General features: G+C 35.3%; 1 protein-coding gene across 1 annotated transcript in view; it reads left to right on the top strand.

Moving 5' to 3' along the window:
* The first annotated feature begins 928 nt into the window (after positions 1 to 928).
* Positions 929 to 19,384, top strand: part of ghrhrl (growth hormone releasing hormone receptor, like) — a 58,170-nt gene continuing 39,714 nt past the window's right edge. The window contains exons 1-2 of the mRNA XM_073875538.1: positions 929 to 1,057; positions 17,822 to 17,927. Of these exons, the coding sequence (XP_073731639.1) occupies positions 1,010 to 1,057; positions 17,822 to 17,927 (154 nt within the window). The 5' untranslated portion in view covers positions 929 to 1,009. The remainder of the gene's footprint in view (positions 1,058 to 17,821; positions 17,928 to 19,384) is intronic.

Here is a 19,384-nt window from a genome sequence, read left to right on the forward strand (position 1 = left end):
CTCATTTTAATGGATTTTAATGGACACCAACACGCAACCGTTTAAAATCGCAGTTTCAAAGGACTCCAAACGATCCCAAACTAGGCACAAGGGTCCTATCTAGTGAAACGATTGTCATTTTTGCCAAGAAAAATAAAAAATATGCACTTTTAATCCACAACTTCTCGTCTGTCTCCGGTCCTGTGATGCGCCAGCGCGACTTCACGCAATACGTCACCACGTCAAGAGGAAGACGTATGCGAAACTATGCCCCAGTGTTTACAAGTGTGGAGAAAGAGGAATGTTCTGACGTGGTTGTATGTTGAATGATATATGTGTCTTTGTGTCAGTTTATTGTTTACAATGGTCCGCAAATGTTCGTTTCATATATGTAACACGTGACCTTTCCACAGCATTACGTAATTATGTGAGGTCGCGCTGGCGCCCCACAGGACCGGAGACGGACGAGAAGTTGTGGCTTAAAAGTGCATATTTTAAATTTTTCTTGTAAATATTGACAATCGTTTCGCTAGATAAGACCCTTATGCCTCGTTTGGGATGGTTTAGAGTCCTTTGAAACTGCAATTTTAGACTGCATTGAAACTGTTAAGTGTTGTAGTCCATTAAAGTCCATTGAAATGGGAGGAATCCTGGAATGTTTTCCTAAAAAAACGTAATTTCTTCTCGACTGAACAAAGAAAGACATCAACATTTTGGATGACATGGTGGTGAGTAAATTATCTGGATTTTTTTTTAAGAAAATGGACTAATCCTTTAATAGCATCTTGTTTTGTGAATATTTGAGGAATATCAATGAAGTGCTGACTGCAATTCATTCATGTTTATGATAGATTTTCTTTTGCTTGTAACACAACATGCAGCAGAGGCGGGTTTAATCAAGGCACTCTCTCTCTCTCTCTCTCTCTCTCTCTCTCTCTCTTTTTCTCTCTCAGTCAGTCATTCATTCAGTCTATAAAGCGTTTCATCCAGGAGCTCGTCTTGAGAGTGACTCTGTGAATGGACTGAAGCGATGACTCTGTTTGTTTATGGGATCTTGTATTTGACGTCTCTCGCAGCCGTGAGTATGCATGAGTTAACTTATTGATCACTTCTATTTAACAGACAAATTGGACTGAATTGTAATCACACGGGATACAAATATATGTAATAGTGAAAAAGCATGCATTAGAAATACAAACAAAAAACAACATTTTTCATTGATCATCCACTGGATGAATGAAACCTGCGGTGTTTAGCACATTTTGTTGGGAAACATTTTTGTGGCTCAATCGATTGTTTGTGGTTCAATCAAGTAGCTCATTAAACTCAATCTTTGAGTTAATTATTGTCAGGGATTTTAAGCAACGTCATTATTTTACATGCCAGGCTGAACATTATGCCTTTAATGTTTAATCTAATTGCTTTTTTACTTTACTTTGAGCTTCATGGTACAGTAGTTTGATGATAATCATTGATGGTCTTAGTTCATTACGAAAGGATTAAATCCTGCCTGCAGGTACGGGTTGATGGGAGTTAAAGGCGCTGTAAGGGTTTGGAGTATAAAATCTTATTTTGTACATAAGATAGAAGAAATTAAGTTTTAATTCAGCATTTATCCCATAAGCCTAACCATAACCAGAATCTAAATTTTAAACTAGAAGGAAATGAATGATGTATAAGATTCTGAAATCTGATTGGCTGTCAGGATAATTTTTCTATATCAAGGACCTGCCCTTGAAACTCTGTTGTGTGAGCATTGTGAGAGAATGATGATGTTTTACATTTTTTTCTGATGAAATGGAGATCTTTGTTATGTAGCATGTCTAAAAAATAGATGTTAACTTATTATCATTTATTTTGTTTATCATGCTGACACTATTGTAGATAATCGATTGCAGTGTTGTAGTAAACAGTAATTTGTTATATTTGTAATTTTGGCTCATGAGGATTAATTATGATCTTCAGTATTGATTTCCACAGCTGTTGAGTCAGACACATCTTTTAGTCATTCGATTCCAGCATGTAGTCATATTGACATTTCTGTTCTTGTTTTTGTGATCAAAATATCAATAAAATGTCCAATATTTTTATGAATGGATTGTATACAACCCATTCAGTCAAATGTTCTCAATACAAAGGTTAAATGTTCTTTATCAAACCATACAGCCAAAATATCTTTTGTGACATTGTGAAGCACCTTCATGTTTAAGAGGTAAAAATATTGAAGGAGATTTTTTTAGCTAGATTCGTTCTTCCCTGCTGGGATCTAATGGTCTTCCCCAAATCCTTCATCACTCGTATCTCACTGTGTTTGAAACTCTCCAAAACTTCACATCTGATAGAACAAAAATTGCAACACTTCGGATATCAGAGTCACAATTGCAGAAAGGAGTGAGTCAGACTTTTGTGGAGTGTTACATTTTCCATAATAACTCGGATTTGAGTGAAAATGACTTTAGATATTTTGCACCACATAGATGTATTTTGGCAACATGCACCTCCAGTTTAACATCTTTTCATAGCTTTCCAACATCTTTTCAGTTTAACACAGAATCTAGAGTTGAAGTGAAGCACAGATTCTTTCAGATGATTGGAAATTTACTTAAATTTGGTGAAATAATCTTTAACTGGTCATGTCTAGTTTTCATCTTTAACCTGTTTTTTTTTATTTTTCTATTTATTTTTGTTTTGTTTATTTTTCAAATACAGATTATCTAAAAATATAAATAAAATATAAATAAATAAATAAATAAATAAATATATATATATATATATATATATATATATATATATATTTATTTATGTATATTTTATTTATATTATCATATATCATATATATATATATATATATATATATATATATATATATATATATATATATATATATATATATATATATATATATATATATATATATATATATATATATATATATATATATATATATATGAAGAGTTGCGTTGCAAAACGAGATAACCACCGTTTTTTTAATATTGTTCAGAAATCTCGTTTTTTGGTTGTGCATTCCAATTAATTTCAATGTTTGTTTTGATTTAAACCTTCATAACTTAAAAAATACAGCTATGTATCAACATAAAACAAAATAATAACATGATAACATAATAATAAACATGTTTTGACAAAAATGTAAAAAAATGGATTTATCTCATTTTGCAACGAAACTCTTCATATATATATATATATATATATATATATATATATATATATATATATATATATATATATATATATATATAATAAACATGTTTTGACAAAAATGTAAAAAAATGGATTTATTTCATTTTGCAACGAAACTCTTCATATATATATATATATGTTAATAACATGTTAATATTATGTTAGAAATCACTTTTATTTGCAATTAATCTTTGCCCAGCACGAATATTTATACATAATTTAATGTGGACTGATCATATTATAATGTGATTGCTAATACAGTGTGTTTCAGTCTCTCTCTTTCTCTCTCTCTCTCTCTCTCTCTCTCTCTCTCTCTCTCTCTCTCTCTCTCTCTCTCAATTTAAGTGTGCTTATTGGCATGACAAAAACTGTACATTATTGCCAAAACATTTGTTTCTGGGCTTATTTCAGTTTTAACTTAATGTCAATTTAAAGGAACTTTAGTGGCATGATTGTGTGTGCTTACAATATTGCCAATTTAGGTGTTATCTATAAAACAAGAAACATTCAATAACACAACAATAAAAACTTTAAGGTGGAATTAAGCTAGGTGCTCGTTGATGGATGAAGTAGGGGTGAGCAGGGGTTAATTCTAACACGACTACTTTACATATAGGGCCGAGCAATCTGTGCTTTTTCTCTTACTGTCATAAGATCTCCTGCGAATTTGTGAAAAGTTTTGATGTGTTTTCATTAAGATATTGAACAAAGAGTGTTGTGGACGAATGAAGTAAATTTCTTCATCTTGTGCTTTTTTATTTCTGAGTTGAGTGTATAAGTCACCAAATCCAACCTTATATTATTTGAATCACTCTCTTGTTACCAAAAACATAACACCATTTTTCAGCAGTTTCTAACTGATAGCTGGGATTGAAAACATTTTGACACGGCGGGGTTAGTTGTCACAGGTATTATACCTGTGACAACTAACCCCGCTGTGTCAAAATGTTTTCAATCCCAGCTATCAGTTAGAAACTGCTGAAAATACCTGAGGTATACAATGATAATTAAATGAAAACAATGTATAAACTAATACAACACCAAGGGAAATAACTCACAATTATGATTTTTTGGCTTTATTGTGCAGATTTTTTTTTTTTAAATCTATTTATATGCATTGATGAATAATAGACGGATGGTTAAATGAAGGATCATGGATGGATGAATGTGGACATCTATCTATTATAGGCAGATATAAAAACAATATTCACCTTTAGTAAATAGACAGAATTTGATTGAATTATTTGTGTTTAAACTAAATTTTCTAGCAGGTGTAACAACAAACCCTCTGTTTGTTACAATTAACCCCACATATGGGGTAACGTTTGCCCTCCTGTCACTTTCGGTGTAATTGTATGATAGCAGGAGGTCCCACCTACAAATGACTGTTTGTTTGTAGCAGAGATGTGTGTGTTGATTGTGTAAAAAAATGATTCATCTAAATAAAATATTTTTTGAATGATAGAGCGAAAGTCAAAAAGCGTTTGTGCCCCGCTCTGCAAATAAAATGAAATTGAATCAGAGAATATTTACAATATGAAATAGACTTTAAAAATATAACCATTTGAAGTATACAAATGTACATTTTAACCTGAGGCACATGAATCTCACAATGAACACAGATTCGCTCTTCTTTTGAAAGCCACGTTTGCCTGTCTCCCTTTCTTTATTGCCAGACTGTGATGAGTCTGTATTTAGTTTGGATTTGTCAGTGAAGAGATAGTCTGCCAAACCTATTTTCTGTTTAGAGCCTGATAACATTCTAGTTTTGTACTTTCATTCTTTCTACATCTTTGTAGTAATTTGGGAATGTGAAGTTTCAACGAAATTGTGATTTGCTCTTATGGCCTTTTTACAAGATGTAGTATAAGTCTCCAGTTTGCTCAGAATGTGTCTGTGAAGTTTCAGCTCAAAATACCCCAGAGATCATTTATTATAGCATGCCCAAAATGCCCCTATTTGGGTGGGAGCAAAACACACTGTTTTAATGACTGTACCTTTAAATGCAAATGAGCTACAGCTCCCCCCTTCCTTACAAATAGATCTGATTAATACAGTCTGAGACAATAGTATATAGTGGACAGGGTACAACTCGCTGAGGGTGGAAACTATGCTAATGCAGGACTGTAAGTGGGCGGGGCTTTATCAATGTGACCTCACATTGATAAGAGAATCAAAACGGCATGTCTAATAAGCCTGCTTTTGTTTAATGGGGATTAAAAAACAAGCAGCAGGTGGATTTTTTTCATCGTAGGGGGGTTGTGTTCACACTTCCAACACACATTATGTCCAAACACTTTGTAAAAGTGTATTTTGCATAATAGGTGCCCTTTAATGTGACAGCTTGAAATTAAATGTGTGATGATGTCATCAACCAAACATTTTCTGAGCTGTTAGTCGCAGGGCACTTATAGCTCAAATAATTGGCTCGGCAAAGTTCAGCATCTTAGTCATATGTAAAAATGGCAGCATGCGGTTTTGTGTCTTCTTGTTCTTCCATCGGGCAGCCGTGATTGGGAATGCAAGCGTGTGCTGTAGCTCCAGGTGTTATAGATCTCCATTCCCTCCAGCTTCCTTCTTGATTAATGGTTTGTAGTTAAAAACTAAACATTCGTTAACTCCTGTAATTAAACACGTAGAAAGAGGAGAATGCAGGTGTTTGAGAGAAAAGGTTTTGGCAGCTTTTCTCTCTCAGAAAGTAAATGTGCACTTGGTGTTCCTCTTGTGTATATTTGTGCACTTGTGAACTTTTTCCTCGACAACTGCACCAAAACTCAATATGAAGTGAATCTAGATTCACAAACACCCTCCTGAGATGAACTAATGGAGCATTTTTTGATGTATTTGGGCAGTTAATGGATCTGTAAAAATGTATGTTTTCCAGATGGATGCACAGCGTGCACAGGACTGATATGTTTGATATTGCACAACTGTTCATAAACCTGTGGATTTTCTTCATTCTGTCTGGCTCCATCCTTTGATAACAGGTATCGCCATATCAACTCTGGCTTGGTTGGTGTATTAGGTTTTGGTGTATTAGTGCTGTGGAACTGTTCAAGATGTACAGATAGATGGACATACCCAGGGCTGGAAATAGCAGAAATTCATTGGGGGATTCTAGTTCTTTTGGGGGGGATATATGACCCTTAGATTGGTTTAAAGGGGCCATAGCATGAAAATCTGACTTTTGTCATGTTTAGGTGCCATAACTGGGTACCCGGTGTTTCTGTCAGAGAGAAAATAATTCACAATACAATTGAGTTTTAATTGCAACAAACCACCATCATTGTGATCAGTGTTTGAATTTTATCAGCCTATTTGCATTTTAAAGGACACACCCAAAACAGCACATTTTCGCTCACACCTACAAAGTGGCAATTTTAACATGTTATAATAAATGATCTGTATGGTATTTTGAGCTAAAACTTCACTTATGTGCTCTGGGGACACCAAAGATTTATTTGACATCTTAATAAAGTATTGTGACATGTCCCCTTTAAAACAATGTTTTACAATTTTTTATGTTTCCACTTAAAAATGATTAAATCTTTTAACAAAAAAATCGTCCTCGGTTAAAGAAACATTTTGTATAGTGTGAAAATTATATTTTATAAATTAAGTTAAACAAATGAAAATGAAACAGTAATACAGTTCCACTGTGACTGTGAAATGCCCTGAAACAATTTGATGATTCATTATAAAACAATAGTTGCAATAAAAAAAAAACATTATGGGGAGTCATCTTTTAAATGCTGTTAAGTTGTTGAAATCTAATTCCTTTTCAATTACACCATTTAAAAAAATTCAAGGTGTAACTTCGTTTCCCCTTGAAATGCACACCTCATTTCCAGCCCTGGATTTACCTAAATTTACTGTGTGAATTTAATGCACACAGTTGCCGAAAAAACTGACCACTCCTCATTTCTAGATGTATTGTGGCCATTTCAGTCCAGTATCTGTTGAATTTCAACAAAACCTCAAGAGTGACATAACATCACACAACAGTAACTAATGTAAAATACCGAGAGCATTACAAGACACATAAAATATTTGTTTAAAAATCAAGGTTACTTTTGAATTGTTACTATAATACATGTAAAAGCATTAGCATTGTGTTGTTTAAGAATGAATATAAACTTGTTTTCTTTGCAGCATGCGCGATCTGAAAACATTGCATATTTTTGTTAGTTTGTTTTGCAAAATAAATAAATAAATGCAAATAAAAACATTATTTTTATTAGGAATTTGGCAAAAATGGTGACAGAATAAAACAAAAACGATAACGATAATTTTAATTTTCTTAAAGAGAAAAATTGAAAATTCAGTCATCATTTACTCACTCTCATGTTGTTACAAACTTAAATAAATGTCTTTGTGTTGATGAACATGAAGGAAGATATTTTGAGAAATGTTTGTAACCAAACCGTCCATAAGCCCCATTCACTTCCATAGTATACATTTTTCCTACTATGAAAGTGAATGGGGCGCATGATCGGTTTGGATACAAACATTTCTCAAAATATATTCCTTCATGTTCATCAGAACAAAGACATTTATACAGGTTAACAACATGAAAGTGAAAAAACTATTGACAGAATTTACATTTTAAGGTGAACTATCTCTTTAAACACATATCTACAAATAGTAAACTTAGAAATAGTGAAAATAATCCTGAAGTGTTTTTTAATTTTTACGGTTTCATCGTACGCACACGAATCTGGACGAAACTTAACTTCCGGTCTTGGTTTATTTAATGGTCAGACTAGTTGCTAAACTGAACTGTGAAACAAATAACATGCAAAAATAACAAATGCTTTGGTTTCTTAAAGACGAGGCAAGAAGGCGATCATGGATTACCGCTATGTGAAGGAAGGTTTGGCAACTTTTAAAAAAAGTTAACATTGTATACATACATTTTACACAATAACGTTAGTTCAGTGTAGTTTTTGATACACTTTAACTAAGGTAATTTACTTATTGTTTAATTAGCTTATTATCAGAAAAAAACTACTCTAAATGGACCCTGTTGTTATTGATTTTTTGCAAAGTTACATTTGCTCCACGGAAGCTGTTTGTTTATGTTATTTCTGCTGAAACTGTGGGAAGATTCCTCAATTCGCACTATGCATCTGCATAAAAAGTTAACAATGCGATGCATCGGTTTAAAAACTGTGCATCGGATACAAGTTTGCATTTGCATCGCAATGCATCGTTTCTAACATATTGCATTGGTAAAAAACTGACATATATAGATATAGCGCTCATATTTGTTGTTAGGGATTTGATTAAACACTTCAACTGTCTGACTTGAACTGTAATGTTTGTGCAACCGACATACAGTAAATGTTACAACGATATTGTACAGCTTGTTGAGAAAACAAACTGGAATGAGCAATTTCAGCAAATGTTGTCACAAGGACAGAATAGCATGTTGGTTAAAGGTCAGGAGTGTGCAGCTCTCAGATTCTCTGAATTTAATCGGTAAGTGATGTCATAGTAACAGCATGAATGCATTAATAGCTTCGCTTTATTATTTGCATGAGCAGAATATCTAAAGAATTTTGACAAAAGCAGCAGCTCTCATTTCTATTTTCACATTAATCAGGGTAACTGTTGCTTTGAGCTTGGCGGGAACACAGAGCACACGGGTCACACTGACATTAAATGACCCTGAATCATGATGCCGGGGCTCAAATATTTGTTTGGTTTAATGAAGTGGGTGCGAATTTTTATGAATGGAGAGGAAGCGATAATGATGTTGCATATTTACAAATCAGCTTTTACTTAGAAAGAAGATGCAAGCCCAGATTTAATCATCGTTTAAACTCTCAGCATTATTATGTCTCATATCCTGGACAGATATTTGCTTCATATCACGCTCATGCAGTCAGTAATACTGCGGAGTGCATTGAAGTTAACAAGATAGTACAGATAATAGATGAACCAATCTCAAATGTTCAGATCATATTCCAACCTCGAATCAAAAGAAAAACATTTCCAACAATGCTCATTACTGTAATGTGCAAAAGAAAAATCAAAAGTAATGAAAATTGTTTTGTCCATAAACGAAGATTTTTACAGCAAATGAACTGATGAAAATATGCAAAATATTTCAGCCAAATATTAAAAAACTATGGTATGTTTGAACAAGTTTGAAAACAATTGCATAGACATTTCAGCCTGATCTATGTATGTTGGCTTATCAATATAAATTTATACAAAGTGAATTGTTAGATTATTTTAAACAAAAGCAATAATGAAACCTCACCCTAACCATGTCCCCAACCCCAACATTATAGAGGCGAAAGCAAATCGTACAAAAGTGGTCGTATGAATTATCTAACTCGTAAAATACATACAAATTGCCACGATATACCAAATTGTGGATAGAAAAGTTACACTATAAAAATGCTTGGATGCGTCAACCCATAGTTGGGTAAAACATGGACAAACTCAATCGTTGGTTTAAATTAACCTAGAAAATTTTCATATTTGACCCAACAATGTATTAAAACAACCAAAAATAGATAAATTTAAAACCAACATTTGGGTTTATTCATATTTTAGCCATTCAATCCATGAGTTGAAACTATAGATTGTAAAAATAGATGGACGATGCAATGCCGCTTCCTTCCATTGCAATGAACTGAACGTAAAATGTACGACTGACTGACATGTTATGCAAAAAGATCAAGCCAGGGCATGCGCAGAAAAAATCGCCCGTGTAGCCCGTAGGTGGCGCCACGATATCGAACTTCTGCCCAAATGCTTGCGCGCCCAATTCAACCACACCCCTTGAACGTCTCATTTGATTGGTTGGTTAAATAAACTAAATCAAATAAGTCCGCACTGCTGGCCAATGGAGGTCGACGGCCATCTTGTCTCAGTTAGCTCGCTCACTCGTAGCATTGTGTTTTAATGGTGCATGTACTTTTAAATAACTTGCTTAATTTTCTACCGATTTTTAAACGATTTGGTTTGTTATAAACGTCAGAGATTTACCTATGACACTGCATGCTTATGAATAATGTTCATGAAACATGTTCAAACGTCCAAAATTATAGCCACGTTAAATAAAGTTTGTAAGAAACCAAGCCATTGGAAAATCGGTAGAAAAAGGAGCAAGTTATGGTTATTTAAATGGACATGCACCATTAAAACACAATGCTTAGAGTGAGCTAGCTGACTGAGACAAGATGGCCGCCAGTGATGACGTTAGAGACTCCGCCATAAGACATCTAGTCTTTATTATACATATCTATGAGTTAAATACTCATTTTGTCGGTTTGAAATAACCATAAAATGTAAAAAATGGACGACACAACGTCACCTCTTCCATTGTATTGAATTGCAGCTAAAAATGTCCGACCCTGGTCGCGCCATGTTAGGTAAAAATGTCAGTTTGGAGCCAAGGTATGCACAGAAGGAATCGTCCGTGGAGCCAGAGGCGGAGCCGCGGTATGAAACTTTCACCCAAATGCTTGCGCCCAATTGAACCATGCCAATCATAACGACATGCCCCATTTCTATAGCATCAAATTACTAGCTAAATGAAACTTATCAAAAAAATGAACAATTGAACATATATCAGCGTGATAACAACTACATTAAAGCAACACTAAAGAGTTTTTTTTACCTTAAAATAACGTTTCCAAAAAAGTTTCAGTCGTTCATCCACTCAAAACAGGGTGACATTCGCTTTGCAGCCCTCTATTGGCCAAAACCGCACTAAAGAAGTTTCCAACCGTCTGGTCGTGGTCCTGTAGTTCGAGTGAAAACTACAAAAACTTGCTTTACGGCAGACCTACAATCCAATCAGGGCCAGCTATGCTGCAGTATTTACGACAGTGGTAATGAATAATTACGCTTCTAACCTGTAGGGGGAGCAAAGAGCAAAAAGTCTTTAGTGTTGCTTTAAAGGACCAAAACCATAATTCGGAAAATGATATTGGAAGTGTAATTAATTTTTTATTTTGATCAGAGTCTCGTTCATTTGCATGGAGAGGGCGGGGTTTACTTGTACTGCATCTAGCCACCAGGGGGCGATCAAAGAGCCAGCAGCTTCACTTGTCGGGATGTATGAGGCACATCCGCTTGAAACAAACCATAGATATGTACACTAGATGTCGCCTTGGCTACGGCAGTTCATTGCAACGAATGCTTCAACTAGAGCCGCCATCTTGAAACAGGGGAGCGTCATTGTAGGCAGTAGTGTAACAGAAATAAAATCACAATAAATTGTCATGAATTTATTTTCTAGTTTTTTTTTTTTGGTTTGTTTCAATGTATTAAGCATTGAGTCCAGAGAAAATGTAAAGTTTTGATATTAAGAAAATCTACTTTTTCTAAATATATAATGCATAGTGCTAATAGACCTAACATCCATACGCAGCACAAAAGTCCAGCATCGTCCATGAATTCGAAGTACAGGTGGAGATAGTAGCGTTACCTAGCTACTTCCTATGACAAGACCCGTGTTCCAATATGGCGGCGGCAGGCAACGGCTACTTCAAAAACGATCTTCACAAACCAATAGGTGACGTCACGGACACTACATCCATATTTTTTTACAGTCTATGGTTTTGATGCATGCTTAGAACCCCAAGGCGTCATAGTATTTATATCTATGGAAACAAACCAATTCTTTTTACAAAGTGTCTATTTACACTAGCTCCGCCCACCAATGTCTGGTTGGACTACCAAAGTTTAAGAAAAACTTACTGAAATCAATGGCTTCAAAGTTTTTTCAATAACAGACAATGGCTTTGAAGAAGACAGTGACATCCTTCTGATAACTTCTATCAATTCGTTTCATCTAATATGTTTCATAACCCACACACGTGTGAAATCAAGCCTGCATGTGAATCAAGTCTGTTCTTGCATGGATTTTATCATTCATCAGTGATGTATTGTTCAGTAGATTCGCTGGCACCCTGATTCAGTTTCATTATATTCTGATTCTCATAATAGAGAGCTGGGGAGTGGAGTCAATCTGGTGGTGATACAAACCTCACTACTGATGTGTTTTATCATCTTGCTGTATGCATGTGAAGAATTCATAGTGTTTTGTCTTTCTGTCGATTGGTAGGTAGACGCTTGAATCTGTTTCAAAATAAAGGGTAGCAGAAGAAACGATCGCTGGTCAGAATTGCCTGCATTTATATCTTTCCTCTCTGGAGGACTGAATCACATCTAAGGGCTTTCTGCTGTTTCTCATCATGAATAGAAGAATTAGATGTATTAGTCCAGCTATATGGTCTGATTCATAAGGGCACTATATCAGAAACTCTTCTAGGTCATTGACGCTGAGTGTTGGCGCTTTCATGCAAAACAGGACTGAATGAACCTGAGGTTGAATGTCACCCTTTAACATTTCTTTGAGAAGACCTCAGAGTCAGGAATGAGCTTTTTTTTATTAATTTACATCAGCTTTTCATTTCTCTGATTTTTGAAAAAAAAAACTGGAAATATCAGGGATTGAGCCTGGAAAGTCATGAATATACCTTTTTTCTTCCCCGCCACAGAAAACCACATTAGGTTTATTATTGCGATTAAAATTTTTATTTTGTTTTTGTTTGTTTGTTGATCACGAAGTAAAAAAGTACATGAGGAAAACTAGGATTCCAGGTGTATTCAACGTGCCGCCATTGTTGTTTACAATACGTGGAATGGTGTGCTGTGATTGGTTGAGTGGATTTATTGCATTCTGCAGAGAAGGTGGACTGCTGTTTGTCGCGGTTTGGAAAAAAGGGAACAGATTTTGCGTAAAATTAAGAATTAACTATATAATACTGACCTGATACAATACTGATTTTGTTGGTAACTAAATAATTTTTAAATGGCGTTTATCGCGTTTTGGAACCAACTCTTCATTACATTGGCAATAACAAACATTATTAGACGACTCGTTGGAGAGCTTGACTCTGATTGGCCATTCACAAAATGTGCATATTTGTTATTCCAGATAACAACCGCTCAAAACTAATAACACACAATGCTGCAAATCATTTTGACAGGTACAGTTTAATATTACACAAAAATGAAATATAATAACATATATGAAGTTATATTTACAAACGATTAAACCAAATTGTGTATTTGTGACAACTTCTCGTCTTATCTTAAAACGGAATATATGATATGTAAACTAGATGTCGCCTTGGCTTGGGCAGTTCATTGGAACGAATGCGTCAAATGGAAGCGACATCTTGAAACAGGGGAGCCCGGCATCAGTGTCATTGTAGGCAAAGGTGTAACTGAAATAAAATCACTATAAATCATCATGAATGCGATTTTTCTTGTTTTTTTTTTCATTCCAACATTCAGACATGTATTAAGCATTGAGTCCAGAGAAAATGTAGAGTTTTGATATTAAGAAAATCTACTTTTTCTAACTATAATGCATAGTGCTAGTAGGCCTAACATCCATACGCAGCACAAAAGTCCGGCATCTTCCATGAATTCGAAGTACAGGCGGAGATAGCACCTTTACCTATGACAAGAGCCCTGTTCCAAGATGGCGGCGGTTTTGATGCATGCTTAGAACCCCAATGCGACATCTAGTGTATGTATCTATGGACACAAACCAATTATTTTTTACAAAGTGTCTATTTACACTAGCTCCGCCCACCAATGTCTGGTTGGACTACCAAAGTTTAAGAAAAAGTATGGTAATGTACGAAATAAGCTCCTTCAGCTCCTTACTTAACAAAGATGTTCCCACATGTTAGCTAATACATTTACTAAGGTTAACAAATGCAACCTTATTGAAACTATTTTATTAAAAAATACAAAACTTCTGTACCTTAAATCATTGCACATCTGTTCCAGCCTCTATGTTAAGTGCACTTTTAAAAAAATGCTGCTTTATTTTTAACGCTGCGTTGGGTTCAAAAAGGACAAACCCAGCCTGGGGCTAAATTAACCCAGAAAGTGTTTACATTTGACCCAAAAATGGATTAAAACAACCCAGGATTTTCGGTTGAAACAACCAAAGCATGGGATAAATTATAACCCAATGGGTTAGCTTTGTCCCTTTTAAAAATAATCCACCATTGCACAGTCCTCTTCTGTTTTAGTCTGTGCTGCACTGACTAATATTTCATCCGTTGCTTCTTCTGTCCTCCAGATTTGATGTTATTGTTTTGTCCTCAAGACATTAAAAAGGAAACAGGCAGGTGATGCCCTGAGCTGATAAAATCCCTCACCGTGCCTTTAAGATGTGAGGGTGAGACACAGATGAAGAGAGAGATCAATCTAAAGAACTGCTTATAAATGACTCCACGCAGAGCCTTAACAAAGCAACCAGTTCTCATCTCCGGTTTCAGTCATTGTGTCTTCTCTCTTACGTCTGTGAAATGCGTCAATGTCTGATCAGCAATTATAAATCTGTGAGGGGCGAATCATCTACCGCGTGTTTTTCACTGTGAGAAAAAAAGGTCCCTAGGGAGGTACCCTTTCAAAAATACACCTTTGCACCTAAAGAGTTCACATACCGCAAATGTACTGGTACCAAAAGTACCTTTAATACCGCCCCGATGAAAGCTGAACCTTTTTATGCCAAAAACAACCCGTTCTCACCAAGATGCGTACAAATGACACGCAGTGTGATTATCGTGCAATAGATACGCCAAATTCCGATTTTGCGTGCATATGATACGCCAGTCCTTCCCATTCACTTATATGGCGAATTGTTTCGTGACGTTTTATTTATTGTTTTCTATTTAGTTTTCTGTTTTTTAAACCATTTTCGCTTGGGTTTAGGGTTAGATTTCACATTTATTTAAGCAGGTTATTTAATATACAGGTTTCTCTATGTTTTTATCTATATTTAAGCCATGATCGCTTGGAGTTGGGGTTAGAGTTGGGGTTTGGGTTAGGATGTCATTTTTATATAACAAAAAGTTGTTCTAACCCTAAACCCAAGCGAAAATGGTAAAAAAAAACAGGAAACAAATTAGAAAACAATAAATAAAACGTCACGAAACGATTCGCCATATAAGTGAATGGGAAGGACTGGCGTATCATATGCACGCAACATCGGAATTTGGCGTATCTATTACACAATAATCACACTGCGTGTCATTTGTACGCTTTTTGCTGAGAATGGGTTGGCCAAAAATCATAAGGATATAAAGTAAAAATCATGTTCTTGATCATCATCAAGATATTTTGTAATATTCCTGCACTGTAAAAAATACTTTGCTGCCTTAAAATCTTTTGTTGAATCAACTCGGATTTACCAGTCATTTCAACTTACTATTATTTATCTTGACTAGAGATGAGTTGTTATAACTACAGGTGAGTTGTTTTAACTAATAAAATTAAGTTGACTTTTCTCAACTATATTTTATAAGTTGTGACAACTCATTTCTGTTGACATGACTTGTTAATCTAAGTTTTTTTTTACAGTGTACCGTACACATATCAAAATTGTATTGATTAAACTCCTTTTTTTTTTTAAACATTTCTCAGAATTTTGAAAAAAACCTGTAAATATCAGGGATTGAGCCTGGAAAGTCATGAAAATCCACAAAATAGAGCAATAATAAACTATTATTAATTTTTCTTAAAATTTAGATTTTTTTTAAAACCTGAGGTTCTCAAATAGTTGCCAAATATTGTCCTTTCCTAACAAACCATACATCAATTGAAGAGATATTTATTAGGCTTTTAGATGATGTATAAATCTCATTTTTTAAACATTGACCCTTGTGACTTGTTTTGTGGTCCGGGGTCCCATATGTAAATTTGTCTCACATCTGTGCAACCCTCACATCCTGCAGTACAGCCATCAGTAAAAATAATGTATTATGATTAATGGAGTGACATCATAATGTTACTATATAGTTTGAACAGAGATAGCTTGAATGCAGTTATCTCTGAATAACCCATTCAAACACTTTGATTGCACTTGCTTACTACTGTAGTTATCTGTTTGAAGTAGTCACTTAAGTGCTTAATTTGAGACAATCAGTCCGGCAAATACATGTGCATAATTTACACTCACCTAAAGGATTATTAGGAACACCATACTAATACTGTGTTTGACCCCCTTTCGCCTTCAGAACTGCTTTAATTCTACGTGGCATTGATTCAACAAGGTGCTGAAAGCATTCTTTAGAAATGTTGGCCCATATTGATAGGATAGCATCTTGCAGTTGATGGAGATTTGTGGGATGCACATTCAGGGCACAAAGCTCCCATTCCACCACATCCCAAAGATGCTCAATTGGGTTGAGATCTGGTGACTGTGGGGGCCATTTTAGTACAGTGAACTCATTGTCATGTTCAATAAACTAATTTGAAATGATTCGAGCTTTGTGACATTATCCTGCTGGAAGTATCAGAGGATGGGTACATGGTGGTCATAAAGGGATGGACATGGTCAGAAACAATGCTCAGGTAGGCCGTGGCATTTAAACGATGCCCAATTGGCACTAAAGGGGCCTAAAGTGTGCCAAGAAAACATCCCCCACACCATTACACCACCACCACCAGACTGCACAGTGGTAACAAGGCATGATGGATCCATGTTCTCATTCTGTTTACGCCAAATTCTGACTCTACCATCTGAATGTCTCAACAGAAATCGAGACTCATCAGACCAGTCAACATTTTTCCAGTCTTCAACTGTCCAATTTTGGTGAGCTCATGCAAATTGTAGCCTCTTTTTCCTATTTGTAGTGGAGTGGTTATTTCAGTCAAAGTTGCTCTTCTATCAGCTTGAATCAGTGGCCCATTCTCCTCTGATCTCTAGCATCAACAAGGCATTTTCACCCACAGGACTGCCGTATACTGGATGTTTTTTCACTTTTCACACCATTCTTTGAAATGGTTGTGCGTGAAAATCCTAGTAACTGAGCTGATTGTGAAATACTCAGACCGGCCCGTCTGGCACCAACAACCATGCCACGCTCAAAATTGCTTAAATCACCTTTCTTTTCCATTCTGACATTCAGTTTGGAGTTCCGGAGATTGTCTTGACCAGGACCACACCCCTAAATGCACTGAAGCAACTGCCATGTGATTGGTTGATTAGATCATTGAATTAATGAGAACTTGAACAGGTGTTCCTAATAATCCTTTAGGTGAGTGTATTATTTATGTTTATATGCATGTACAGCTTATACGCATTATTCTTGTATAGCTCAGTGGTAGCATTGCATTAGCAGCATAAAAGGTCATTGGTTTGAACACAGAGAACACACATAGTGATAAAAGTGTATAAGTTGCTTTGGATAAAAGGCATGCATATGTACATATGTACATCAATGACAATTACTGTGGTCACAAATATCTCATGTCATAAGTGATTTAAACAAAAGCAGCATTTTATTTCTTCAAATGTAATAAATTCTACAAAGTATCCCTTAAGAAATTTAGTCGAAAGAGTGCTGTGAGTCACAGTATCAATTGAAAAGGATGAAATTTCACCCTATTGTACCTGCGTAAATAGCAGTGAGATGTTTCTGTAATGGCATTTGAATCTCAATCTATTACAGCGTGCAGATAAGCAGAGGCTGAAAGTGGGTCACAATCTATTGTCCGTAACTGATGAAGATTTTCTGAGCACATGCCTTTTATATTTGTTGCGGTAAATGAAACTGCATTAATAATTTTCTCTTTCAATCCCTCTCTGCAGGTTTTGTCTAGTTTGCATCCTGAATGTGAATATATTTTCCAGTTGGCCAGAGATGAAGTGCGATGTCTTGGCGAGATCAGAAAAGTTGGAAACCTCAGCAGCTCAGGTAGAAGTAAACACAAGCTGAGAAGTTGAAAGTGATTTACCTCAAAACAATATTTATTTCACTAGAAAACAAAAAGATGAAATTGAATCAGATTTTTAGTGCTTAATAAAACAACCTGGAGTGTCTCAAACTATGCAAGGATCTGAAAGGTTGCAGTCATACATTTCTTATCAGATCAACACATGTATATCCACATTTATTTTATACTGCACCTCAGCATGTGTTAACAATTGTTCGTGTTTTTATTTCTGTTATAAGATCATCCTTAAGTAGGCTACTAACAATAAATTCATCAGCATAATATTGAATCCCTTTACGCTTCCTAAGCAATGAAAGAGCAACATTTGAACAACACAGTTCCCTTTAAAACAAAACAGAAAAATGTATTTAGTTAACTTCTAAACCATAGCATTAACAATTATCCATTTTATTTGATTCACTATTTTATTTCTGCATTTGTCAGATGCTTTTATCCAAACACTGTAAAACCTAAAAGTCAACTCAACTCAAACCATTTAAGTAAACCGGTTGCACTAGTTTTATAACACATACATTTGAGTACTGTGAACTTAAACAAATTGAGTCATATGCAGTTATGCACTTATATTCAAGTTCACACTACTTAAACATAAGTGCATAACTGCACATGACTCAAGTTCACAGTACATAAATTTATGTGTTTTAAAACTTGAATGGTCTAATGCAACCGGTTTACTTAAATGATTTGAGTTAAGTTAACTGTTAGGCAGAGATGGGACCAAGTCACACATGTGCAAGTCTCAAGTAAGTCTCAAGTCTGAACCTTCAAGTCTCAAGTAAGTCCCAAGTATTTTTTGTCTTGGGCAAGTCAAGTCAAGTCAAGTCACAGGCTATATCAAGTCAAGTCAAGTCAAGTCCTGTAGTAGGTCAAGTCAAGTCCAAGTCAAGTCACCTTATTATTGTAATTTTACCTGCAGAATCTGATCTTAATGAAGTGAAAAGACAAGATATACAGTAAGTAACTATCAGCAAATTACAATAATTTGGATTTGCATTGTAAATACTCATGTTCAGTAAACTACATCATGGAATCAAACAAAATTGTAATTTCATAAATTATTTATTTTTCACTTCTGCCAACCTTGTTTGAAATGTTTGAAATTTTCAACATTGAGTCCATAAAACAAATAACAGCTCTGAACACCTCCCTCTCTCTGTCTTTCTCTCTCTCTCTCTCAAACATAGTTCACACACACACACACACACACACACACACACACACACACACACACACACACACACACACACACACACACACACACACACACACACACACACACACACACACACACACACACACACACTCTCTCTCTCTCTCTCTATCTCTCTATCTCTCTCTCACACACAGACACTATCACACACAAACAAACTATCTCTCTCTCTCTCACTCACACACTCTCTCTCTCTCTCTCTCTCTC

Source organism: Misgurnus anguillicaudatus, chromosome 13 (genome assembly GCF_027580225.2).
Source record: "Misgurnus anguillicaudatus chromosome 13, ASM2758022v2, whole genome shotgun sequence".
Classification (NCBI taxonomy): domain Eukaryota; kingdom Metazoa; phylum Chordata; class Actinopteri; order Cypriniformes; family Cobitidae; genus Misgurnus; species Misgurnus anguillicaudatus.